The sequence below is a fragment of the Penicillium chermesinum genome (assembly GCF_028974085.1).
Source record: "Penicillium chermesinum strain IBT 19713 chromosome Unknown utg000002l:1.0-5270490.0:1.0-5274688.0, whole genome shotgun sequence".
Taxonomy (NCBI): domain Eukaryota; kingdom Fungi; phylum Ascomycota; class Eurotiomycetes; order Eurotiales; family Aspergillaceae; genus Penicillium; species Penicillium chermesinum.
The window spans coordinates 2,597,082-2,608,398 of NW_026695312.1; the positions used below are offsets into that span (position 1 = coordinate 2,597,082).

The window sequence follows — 11,317 nt, forward strand, 5'->3', positions numbered from 1 at the left end:
TTGTAGCCTGTGTAGCTAAGAGATCTACGGATATGTAACCCAGCTGTGCCCTTCGAAATATCATATTCTCCTTAATATGGAACTACTGAACCCTTATAGTCTACTTTGAGAGATTCCTATTGACTTTACTTATCCAAATCGCGCTATATCTTAGGTCACCATATCTCTACGTATCCGTCCTAGGCAAGTATTGGCTATGGGGTCCAAATTCTGCCTAAAGAGGTAAAATTGGCAGTCCCGTGACCTGGTGTCGCTTTCGCGTACCAGGCGCGTCCATGGAAGGCACGACCTTCACCCTCGGTTGATCCCCTCGCCAACGATTCGGACTGCTGTGATCTCATCTCAGTCACTGCCTAAATTCCTGCCATGCATGATCCATGGCTCACACAGGCCTTCTCTCTCCTGATCCCGGATTAGCTATGGCGGGGCAATCACTCACCAAGAAAAGTTTCTTCACGGCGCTCGAGCATCTCGATCACTCAGATGATACTGATGATGAGGATGATCTGTCAAGGCAACTCCTCATCACTAGCTCCCGAGATTCAAAAAAATCTATCACCCCAACCTTACCTGATCTTGTCGCCTCTAAGCCACAACCCGTGTTGCTTGCTCGAGCTCACTCTGACCCACAGCCATCTGCCTGTAATCAAAGGGCCCCAAGTCTCGAGCCTTTGAAAGAACATTCCAAGGGTAACAGAAAGCATTCAACTGACCAGCCGGTATCACTCAAATTGAACAGTGCACACCGTTCCTATTCCACAAGTAGTATGCCTGGGACAAAGGCCAGCCCAGCCTCAAAGAAGAGGAAGGTGAGCAATGCCAAAGTCGTTCCAGAAGGGAAGCAGATCTTCAAGAACCTCGTTTTCTGTAGGTACTCCAGAGACAACTGCTTTCATGCCTTTATTGACCACATAGTCTTCTTCCCCAACAATGATGTCTCATCATTGCGTCGATTACGCATTCAGCGAGCGCAGGAGTACGGTGCCCGATGGGCTCGAGAGTGGTCATCGACTATAACGCATGTGATCGTTGACAAGGATCTTTCCTACCAAGACCTGGTCGTCCATCTCAAGCTGGAGTCTGTTCCTGTTAGTAGGACCTTAACATTGCGGCTGAGTTATGCTCAAGGTTGGCTGACCGGGCAGGAAAATATTGCCATTGTCAATGACACTTACCCGCCAGAGTGTCTTAAGTACTCAACAGTTATAAATCCTTCTCAAGCTCGTTTTCGAGTGACTGGAACTCTACTTCCTACTGAGCAGCCACCGTTAACGAAAAGCGTCGTAACCGAGCCCAAGCCTGCCGCTTCACCTCCATTGAAAAAGTCCAGGCGAGAACAGAACATGGAGACATCTCAGCAATCCATTGAGAGTAGCGTGGATGCTGCATACGCAATAAGAGCTGTGCCAGCGGGTGAGACTGTCCAAAAGGAAGGTGGCTCTAAAGATATTGATGCGGCAGCTGGTGAAAGCAACGCACTGGATGACATCATCAACGAAACGAAGGCCACGAGCCATTTGGTATGTACTAGGCGGAACTCTCGCAGGATGGCTTGTATTTAACCGATTGTGCGTGTAGCCCATCGACGCAAACGACTCTGCGGACGAGACCAAGACAGACGAATCAGGCAACGAGTCCGAGGTCTCGGACATTGAACAGGAAGATGTTCCAGGCGCGCAGAGAGGTAAAAAACTTGCCGGCTCGTGGGCGCAAAGTTTCGCGTGTATGGAGGAATACAACCCAGCTGCCCGGCGTGATAATCCAAATAGTAGGACTATCGACGTCCTGCAGCAGATGCTAGATTACTATACCCGGAATGCAGACCACTGGCATATTTTGGGCTATCGCAAAGCTATTGCAGCCCTTCGCAGACAAACGCAAAAGATTACCACTCGAACCCAGGCACAGATGATTCCAGGCATAGGCCCACGCATTGCGGACAAAATCGAGGAGATAGTTCTCACGGACCACCTTCGCCAAATAGATAACACCAGCAATACTGAAGAGGATCGTATTATCCAGGAATTTCTTGGAATATACGGCGTGGGCCTCCGTCAGGCCTCGGACTGGGTTGCTCAAGGATACCGCTCGCTCAGTGATCTTCGCGATAGAGCTCCATTGACCAAAAACCAACAAATTGGAGTTGATCGTTACCATGACTTCGCATTGCGGATCCCACGCAAGGAGGTGGAAGCCCACGGGCAATCGTGTGCCAGGCGGTCCAAACAGCGGACAAAGATATGCAGGTAATTGTCGCGGGCTCTTACCGCCGCGGGGCTCTCGACTCGGGGGATATCGATTGCTTGATCACAAAGCCCGACGCTACACTTGAGCAGATTAGGTCATTAATGGTGGATGTTGTGATTCCTCAGCTCTTCCGTGATGGCTTTCTCCAGGTCGGGCTGGCCACACCCAGGCGTCTTGGCCACGATGGATCTAAGTGGCATGGAGCGTCAAGCCTACCCGGTAGCAAGGTATGGCGTCGAATCGACCTCTTATTTGTCCCGGGTGAAGAGATTGGAGCAGCTTTGCTGTATTTCACAGGAACGACATCTTCAATAGGAGCATGCGACTGCTTGCTCGGAAAAAAGGGCTCTGTCTGAACCAGCGGGGCCTTTTCGCTAATGTACTCCGTGATTCCAGGCAGATGAAGACCAATCCCGGTCGATTGCTTGAAGGAAGGGATGAGAAACGAATTTTTGCGTTGTTGGGTGTGCCTGGCGGCCACCGGAGCACCGTATCTGTTAGGGAACATCATGTACACAGTAGATCGGACCGACGGTGACGACGCCCGGGACAGGATTGATGACTCAAGATACCATGAACGTCGAATTCACTGCTTACGTATGGGCCAGCAAGCCTCAGAAATACCTGCTATTGTTACTCAGACCAGCCGTATTGCGGAATTTACTCGCTACTGTTTTTGTAGAGTGATCATGTAGACTGTATTGTGCTCATCTAAGAGTGGGTGAGGCAAAGCCAAATAGAATCATCGCTGCAGGTGCCGCCAGTTCAGAGATTTCTCTCCTCCTTTTTTCTTTTCCCCTGTGACACAATCGACTTGTCTCTCTTCTCTGCTCTCCTGCCTGCCACTTTCCCCCCGTTGTCCACCTCTCCTATTTCGTTTGTTATTGCTTCTTGTCCACTCGACGTTTTTCCACCGCCTTCACGAGGGATCACCGCCTTTTCGTGGTGTCATCACCGCCTTGCGTGCGGTGAAGCCGTCGTGTTGTTTTTTCCCCTGCGACCGTCAGACCGCCCTCCAACTGCCCCAACTGCCCCCCAAGTTTCATCAGTTTTGCCGCTACGACTTGATTCTTTCGCGAGAATCGATTTAGGCCACGCCCTGGCCCTTAAACTGTGCGGTTGCTGGTCACTGGCCTAGCTATCGCCCCTCCTCACCTCCTCCCCGGTCGAATCCCGCCCAATCGCGCCCGTGATTGTTGTGGTCGTCGCGTCTCATCCATACCGATCCGGAATCTCGGTTTATTGCGACAGCGACAATAGAACCAAGGCAGCCTCCACCACAAGCATACCAAGACAAATTTTCAGGCCTGCTGCGTGACACAAACCCGTTAACGCCCCGTGGGTTGATCGCTCCCGCTGTCTCCAAAATGGGTCGCAAGCCCAATCAACTCATTCTTGAGTTCTTCAACCGAGGTCCCAAGTTGGAAGACTCGAGCAACCGCTACCAGCATACCTGCAAGGCATGCGGTGAAAAATTCCCCAAGGGCCGCATCGACAGCTTGACCAATCACCTGGTTAAGAAGTGCCAGGCCATCCCCCTCCGCGACCGCCAGCGTGTGCTCCTCCGACTGCACGAGCTTCCCGACTTGACTGACGGCGACGGCAACAAGGATCCCAATGCGAAGGGAAAGGGTGATTCTTCGTTCCCCAACCGTCCAAACTTTGACGGATTGAATGTTTTGGCAGAGGCTTCCCGCCAGGTTGGTGCGTCCGACCAGACCAAGCGTGGTCCCAACTACACCCAGTCTGTGACTGTGGGTGGGAAGACTGTTGTCGTAGATCCTGCTCTTGAGGCCGAGGGCTTCCAGGTCCCGGCCGAGGAGAAGTCAGAGGAAGGCCAGCAAGGTCAGTCGCACGCCGGTCACAGTTTTTGTGGGACCCCAGTCCGGAGCACTAACAATCAATTCTCATCAGCAGGAACTCCTCAAGCCTCCAACCCTCCTTCTATCCCGGCTCTTCCCAGTCACACCTCCGGCGATCATGCCTCCATGTCTCCCCCTCTTGGTGATCACTCCATGACCCCCGAGTCCACCTCTAACGCGCGTCAGTCCCAGCTGTCGATGATTGCAGCATCCGCTAGCGAGATGGTTCCACATGGGCTTCCGCCTTTGGACGGGGATCATGACATGAAACTGAGCCAATGGCCTCAGCAGCTCTCAACCCAGGAGCAGCTCCTCTTTGACAGTTTGCAGGAACACGATCCGTCCTTGACCGCCGCAACCGCCACCCAGCGCGCCGCCTCCTACCCGCGCCCGATTGCGATGAATCCCAATACCCAGGCCAAAGGATTCGTCAACGAATTTGGTAACTCGACCAAGCCGACGAAGCCCAAGGTCCGGGGCCGGTTCACTGCCGAGCGGCGTCGTGAGGTGCAGGAGGTGCGCAAGAGAGGCGCCTGTATTCGGTGCCGAATGCTGAAAAAACCTGTATGAGCTTCCTCCCTTTGTTGAGATACCCTACAGATGACTGACTCACCTCTTAGTGCTCTGGCGACACACCTTGCACGACTTGCGCCAGTGTGGAGAGCGCTCGGCTCTGGAAACAGCCGTGCATTCGAACTCGTCTGTCGGAAGAGTTCGAACTGTACAATGCTAGTAAGCAAACACCAACATAGGATCTGTGGCAACGAAACTGACATCGCATAGATTTGCACGCGACGCTTGCTTACCATGATACCAACTCCATCAAGAACCAGGTCAAGTTTGAGCACTATGCTGGCCGCATTGAAGTGACTCACCTGGAGGAAAGCGGTGTCTACGTGACTATCAGCGGTCTCCAGGGTCACCGCCCTTCGGTCACAGCCCTCGACCCCCAACTGTCGGCCCTTGGCGATGACCAGTTTTCCGGCCCCTCCCAGGAGGTCTATCTCCTGGATACTGATGCTGATGACATCCCGACCAAGCTGGAGATGTACATCAAGAAGACGGCCCATTTCTTTATTGAGCGCGAGACCTCTAACTTCATGAAGTCTACTTTGCAACTCGCGGTTGAGCTCGGAAACTCAGAAAAGGTAACATTAGGAGCCCCGTGCCTATGCCTTATTGAAATCGCCTAGAAGCATTGCTGACAAGAATAATTTAGGACCACCTGCTTGAGCGCTCAGTTGAACTTTGGGTAGCTACCCACATTTTGGTAGACACCGAACTTGGCTGGAAGACCTTCTGCAACCCTACTCTTCCTCCTACGTCGATGCACTCTCTCTCCCAGCCCGACGACGAGGGTCGTCTACCTATTGAAGAAGCTTCGGACCCAGAGTCCTATGCTCTGCTGTGCAGCCAGCTCCGTGCTGGCATGGAAAAGCGATCTATGCAACTCGCCAAACTTGTGATCAACGACCTTGAGCGGCGCCTCCTCCAGCGTCAGAAGACTGGCTGGTTTGAGACTTTCCTCGTCTCCATCATCTTGCTTAACTGCGTGGAGCGCACCTGCTGGTTGTTCCGCTCTTGGGACAACGAGAGCTTCTCTCAGCGCTGGCCATTGGACAAGCGTCCCCCTTACTACTACAACCAGTCTGAGCGGTTCGCGGACATTCTTCACATGCTCCTTCGTATGCGCAGTCTTCCTCCCAAGACTACCATCCGCCCCGAGAGTGGTACCTTGCGCGCCGTTGATGGCAGCGACGAGAATGCTATCCGTTGGTTCGACATGATTCAAGTATCTCGTAAGTATCACCCCTCTATTCGTTGTTGCATTTGCATATTAACAAGTTCCAGCCTTTGACCTTCAGAACCGCCTGTCCGCTATCTTCGACCCTTCCGACTCTCGCTCTCTTGACCTGCGCCACAGTGCAGCCCTGCTTCTGCCGGCCACCTCTTGATCTCTTTTTGTCTCACTCCGAATAATGTGGGTCTATGATTTGTATTGTCTCTTTCTTTTTTTCCCTTTTCTTGCTTTTTGCCCTTTATTTCAGGAGGTTCGTTGTCCTCGCCGGTGGAAATCTCGTGACAAAACAGAAATGCATTTACCTCTCGAATGCGGAAGAGAGAGACCTGGATTTGAACTTTGTTTTTTTCTTTCTTTGCCCTTGTGTGTCTATGATCCGGTGCGGTGTTGAGGGGTTCTAGGTGCGAGTCTCTTTAGCTGGATTTTGGCTCGATCATCTTCTTAGCTATCCTGTTTTAATATTTGCTTGCCTCCCGGGGCGTTTCAGGTCAATAAAGCTCATGAAGGATCGTCTATGAGCAGTGGAATCGAACAATTTCGTTATCAGTCCACCTGTAGACTTGTAGACTTCATAAGGTGTTTGATATATCTGCCTCTCAGCTTCCAGGGCGCGATACTGCTAGTTACTCGAATTGCCTTCGAATGATGTATTATACTATTACTAGTCTCTGAAACTGAAGAGATAGGCATAATCCTTAATACTAAAACGGTACTGCTATAGTTGTTCACGGTCGTGATATCCCTGGGGTTATAACTAGCCCCAGTAAAAGAAATTGTTTATAACATAAAAAGACTTGAAGAGCAACAGTAAATACATTAGTCCCAAATTCTCAAACCAACTGACCTATAAAAGGCATTCACAATGTCTAGAATCGGCTCAAAACTACATGAGTTCGAATGTAGAAATCTTACTCATGGATCGACCACCCCACCTTTACACGGCAAATGGGGGAGAACCTAACATGACGATCCACCGACACATTCCTCAATTCTTCTTTTGCTCAAGGCCAAGAGTTCTGTGACAATTCATCTAGCTCGAGCCAGATCTGTCTCTTGATCGTGCCCCAATCAAGCACGACGCGTCTTCCCCCCCTTTTCTGCCCCGCATCGGGAACATTGATCGCCGATCCAGACGCGATAAGCATCATTTTTTTGACGCGCCCATTGCGCCAACGAAAGTAATATGACCCAATAAACATGCCAAAATCCAGACTTACTTGCACCCGGGAACTAACGGTATATCTGCAGGACCATATCCGGGGGCCTGTTGGATCGCGCGACAGCGAATAAAGAACCCGCAGCAGCTAACCAAGCGGACTTTGACGTTCCTTCCCTCTTGAGATATCGAGTCTCTAGGCCGCAAGACAAAAGTGGAGAAGAGTCTCCTTCTTGTTCGAATCTTCCAAAAGTGATCTCACACCAGCACCATGAGCAAGCTCCACCACCCAGCGCGCCGCCTCCTCGTCTTCCAGGAGACGCGCAACCCGCAAAACCAGTCGGAGATCGTCTATCTCCCCGTAAACAAGCTGGGACTGCCCATCTGCGATGGGCCCGAGCTGCCATCAATACTGGAGCTGCCGCTACGCATCTTGAAGGTTTTTACAGAGATGTTCAATCAGCCAAAGTACAAGGGATGGTATGTGATAGGTCCTCTTCCCGGGGCGCATCTCCGTTGCTTCGTTTGCTTGGAGCGTTCTGTTTTACGTTGCTTCTTGGATGCGATATACTGACGGATATTTCCTAGGGCGGTGCTCTCCGCCGGTCCTTACCATGACACGTCAGAGGAGGGGAAGTTTTATGCCGTTGTCCTGGAGCAGACGCTGCAGGCGCAGGGGCAGCCTCAGCAGGAGGCTATTATGGGCTCGCCACCGTGAGGAAAGCGCCTTGGTCGGGTAGTCATAGAGGGAAGGTGTTTTTCTTGTACAGTGTGTTATTTTGAATGATATGGGGATCTCATGGGAGATCTCTTACAGATTTTAATTCCATTCACCAACTGCTTGCTTGAGTGGATCAGCCCTCTGGTGGAATAAACCTTGTCCCGGAGGGGCTAGGCAGGTATTCTATGTACCATGTTCCCTTCTCAAGCTTAGATGCCCTGTTACTAGTATTTCAGGCTCAGGCAAACAAAATTACCTGGGTACTATGGTACATTAATACAACGGTCCTCCAACTACTAGTAGCGATGGGATCAGAGGACAAGCATACGCCACAAGATGGATATAGAACACAACAAAGTAAAAAAAAAAAGTAATTGGGAGGAAAGAGAAGGTCGCTGGGTATCACGTAAGAATCAAGGAAAGAAAGGGACAGTGTAGACGTATAGACATGCGGAGACGTTTACTAGGGAGAACAGAGCCTTGGTACAATCATAAGATCAGTGGAGGTGACGGACGTATAAAACGATAATATACACCGTCTAAGCATCCAGCTCGCCATCCAGAGCCCTCCGCGCCGCATCCAGTCGTCGCCGCAAAACCTTTGCAGCCTTAAGGTCGGGGGTTGGGGATGTCGTGATGGATTGGAGATCCATGCAGACATTACCGAGGCTCTGGAAGAGCTGCTCTAGCATCTGCGTGTCGTCGTGGTTGATGCCACCTGAATTCGGCGTCGCGGAGTCCCGGTGCGGGCTGGGTGCCGACGCAGCGCGCACTGTTGAGACAAGCGATTCGGCGAGTGATGTCGGAGTGGCTGAGCCATTGTTGAACGAGTCACGTACGCCCGCGCGGGCAGTGTGCGCCTGTGAGGGGTCTTCTACGGGCGTGTTGGCGCCGCTCTCGTCCTCGCGGTAGCCGCGGGGGGTTTCAGAGCGATCAGTTTCGATCTCGACATCGTCGTGAGCAGGATCGTGATGGTGTCGCAGTTCTAAAGCAATGTTAGCTTGGGTCTTAGTTGATATTGATTCTAAACACAATACCCACCGTGGTTGAAACGACGATCCCAGTACATCAACTCGTCCTCTTCTTCCGGTAGCTGCTCTCCTTCAGTGGCAGTCGCGAATGTAGCGTCTGTACCGGAGGAGATATTGCTGTCGTTGCGTACATGCCGAGGGCGTTGATGAGAGCGCGCAGCGCTCGAATGGTGTGATCCATGTCTTGCATGGCGCGAGTAGTTTCCAAGAGCACTATGGAGGATGAAATGCTCGTAGTCGAACGCATCTTCGCGCTCCTCGTGGGGGGGTCTCGTCGACTTGGGCTCCTAGAGGGGAATCATCCATTGGGCTCTCTAGGTCCTCGTCGAGCGGCTCGCGCAAAATTTCATCCAAGGCTTCTCGATCAATGTCGCCATCCTCAAAATCGCCCTGCTCGGCATCTTCGTAGGCGCTCGCTGTTGTCTCGCCCCGGTTATCGGAACCCGCCGATTCTTGGCTCTCCCAGGCGGTGGATGAGCCCTTTGTGAGGCTACCTCGCGTGTTGTCCACTGGGCTCTCTTTCCGTTCATTGCCATACGGATTGAGATACGTCGAAGCGAGCTCTCTAGAGTTGCGATAGTCACGAGAATACGCTGAAGGTGAATGAATTGCATTCGAGCCACGGCTGCTTCGTCCATCTCGCATCTCGAGGCCATTGGTATACCAGGGGTCTGCGGCCGTCAAGGGGCTAGGAGTTCGCAAGCTTTGCAGACTGCGACGACGCATTTTATCCTCTTGGTTCTTCACTTTCAGGGAAGAAATCTTAATGTGCAGGCCCTTCATTTGATACTGGAGGTCCCGCACTTGCAGTTGGGACTGAGCACGGCTGGGAGGGCCATATGAGCTGTAGACCGGGCTGGGTTGACCCGAGCCGGTAACCGGGCTAGAGCTTGATTTCGACTCGCTTTCTGTCGAGATTCCAAGCCCCCTTGGCGATTCCGAGGAGGATTCTTCGTTTGAATTGGATGATTGCGCAATTTGGGGTAATTGGTCCGGCTGTGGGGATTGGGCTGGCGCTGGCAATTCCACATAAGGACGATGCATAGACATAGACGAATTAGACGCTCGGTGTGTAAGGTAAGCACGATTGGGCTCGTAGTGGAACGAGCGGTCGTCATGGAAGTGTGAAGATGTGCTGACGCCCATCGCGCTCACGGAACGTGATAATCGCTTCGCATCAGGTGTTAAGCTGGCTTCATCTGGGAAGTTCGTGTCACTTTGTACCCGTGAGTGTCGGCTGTTCAAGGCGTCTTGCGAGGGAACAAAAGACTGCCGTCGAAGCGCAGAGCCTCGGCGATCAGATCGGGAAAACGTTCTGTATAATTTACCCACTGGCTGATTTGGGTTGATAGGCCGAATGTACCCAGGAGACGAAGGTGACGGGGAGGGTGTCAAGCGCACAGTCGACCGAGCTCGATTCAGGTTGCCTTCCATGAGCTGCAATCTAAATTAGACCTGGGAAAGAGCATTGGGAATATATACGCTACGTACCGTCAGTCGCTTCTTTGCGTTGTCAAGGATCCGCTCAGCTTCGCTGCTCAAGATCGCGGACGCAAAGTCATCTCCAGGACCTTTACCCGTCACTGCGGCCGAGGCAATAGCATTACCTGCTGGGAGAGCGGCCTGCATCATCTCATTCTGGCTCGGCGATTCATTTCTACTCCCAGCGAGGATCGGCGACGCCGAGATCGAGTGGCTGAGTTTCGGCGAGGCAATTCCGCTTGCCGTTTGTTCGCTCCCCGCACTCGCCAAAGGACTGGAAGGACTCAATGCAGACTGTTGCTCCGTGTCGATGGGTGCCAATTGGGTCTGCGAATTAGCCGAGCTCTGCGGAGCTGATTGGCTTTGTTTGGGCTGTTTGTCGAATTCCTCCGCTCGCGTGGGTGACAGCTCTTCTCCGATATCCGACAATCGACGAGTATTGGCGACACCAATGTCCTCGTGGCTCCAATTGCGGGAAAAGTTCTTTTTCGGACGAGTGTTCGTGATCCCTGCGCTGGCAGCGCCAGAACTCGTGTGGGGGTCATTGGGATTGTATCGAGCGTTCAGATCGGAGAGATACACCAGCTGCGAGGGCGGGGAGGGAGTCGAGGATTCGCGCTCGCTGCCGCCGAAGGGCAGGATCATGTCCGGGTCGGTCAGTGTGAGGGAGGGCATGCGGGACAGTGGCCCAAGGCCTTGCGAAGATGGGGGGGGGGAGGGGGATTCAGAGGAGGGAAAGACGTTATGGTCTAGGGAAAAAAGGACACACCCCTTAAGTCCACGGAGTGGATGGGGCTAGCGCGATGAGATCATTGCCTGATTGGGGAACATCAGTCCTTTGAAGGCATCGGGTACATTTGTATCTGAAATTAGCTACTTCCTGAGACAACTTCGAGTTCGACTCGTCCAAGGTCTAGCCCTGTTCTCCCTGGATCTCTGGGGACACCTTTTGGTGTCGTGTGCATCGGTAATTTTCAGTTGCGCCTGTATGAAATTGAACCAGTGACAATCCCCATT

The 11,317-nt window shown here is 52.4% G+C and overlaps 4 protein-coding genes across 4 annotated transcripts; 3 read left to right on the forward strand and 1 right to left on the reverse strand.

Annotated features, from left to right (window-relative positions):
* Positions 1-377: 377 nt before the first annotated feature.
* On the forward strand, positions 378-2,785 carry N7468_001813 (DNA-directed DNA polymerase IV; the record flags this gene model as incomplete). The annotated part of the gene is given in 6 exon segments (XM_058471110.1): positions 378-867; positions 916-1,088; positions 1,146-1,520; positions 1,579-2,187; positions 2,217-2,597; positions 2,609-2,785. 6 exon segments carry the CDS (start codon positions 378-380, stop codon positions 2,783-2,785), a joined length of 2,205 nt encoding a protein of 734 aa, XP_058334251.1.
* Positions 2,786-3,614: 829 nt separating this feature from the next.
* On the forward strand, positions 3,615-6,064 carry N7468_001814 (uncharacterized protein; the record flags this gene model as incomplete). Its single annotated transcript, XM_058471111.1, has 6 exons — positions 3,615-4,092; positions 4,162-4,673; positions 4,730-4,841; positions 4,893-5,257; positions 5,329-5,908; positions 5,961-6,064. The coding sequence occupies 6 exons, from the start codon at positions 3,615-3,617 to the stop codon at positions 6,062-6,064; spliced, it is 2,151 nt and encodes a 716-aa protein (XP_058334252.1).
* A 1,273-nt stretch (positions 6,065-7,337) lies between these two features.
* Positions 7,338-7,784, forward strand: N7468_001815 (uncharacterized protein; the record flags this gene model as incomplete). The annotated part of the gene is made up of 2 exons (XM_058471112.1): positions 7,338-7,546; positions 7,655-7,784. 2 exons carry the CDS (start codon positions 7,338-7,340, stop codon positions 7,782-7,784), a joined length of 339 nt encoding a protein of 112 aa, XP_058334253.1.
* Positions 7,785-8,326: 542 nt separating this feature from the next.
* On the reverse strand, positions 8,327-10,975 carry N7468_001816 (uncharacterized protein; the record flags this gene model as incomplete). Its single annotated transcript, XM_058471113.1, has 4 exons — positions 8,327-8,772; positions 8,829-9,075; positions 9,098-10,255; positions 10,310-10,975. 4 exons carry the CDS (start codon positions 10,973-10,975, stop codon positions 8,327-8,329), a joined length of 2,517 nt encoding a protein of 838 aa, XP_058334254.1.
* Between the last annotated feature and the right edge of the window lie 342 nt (positions 10,976-11,317).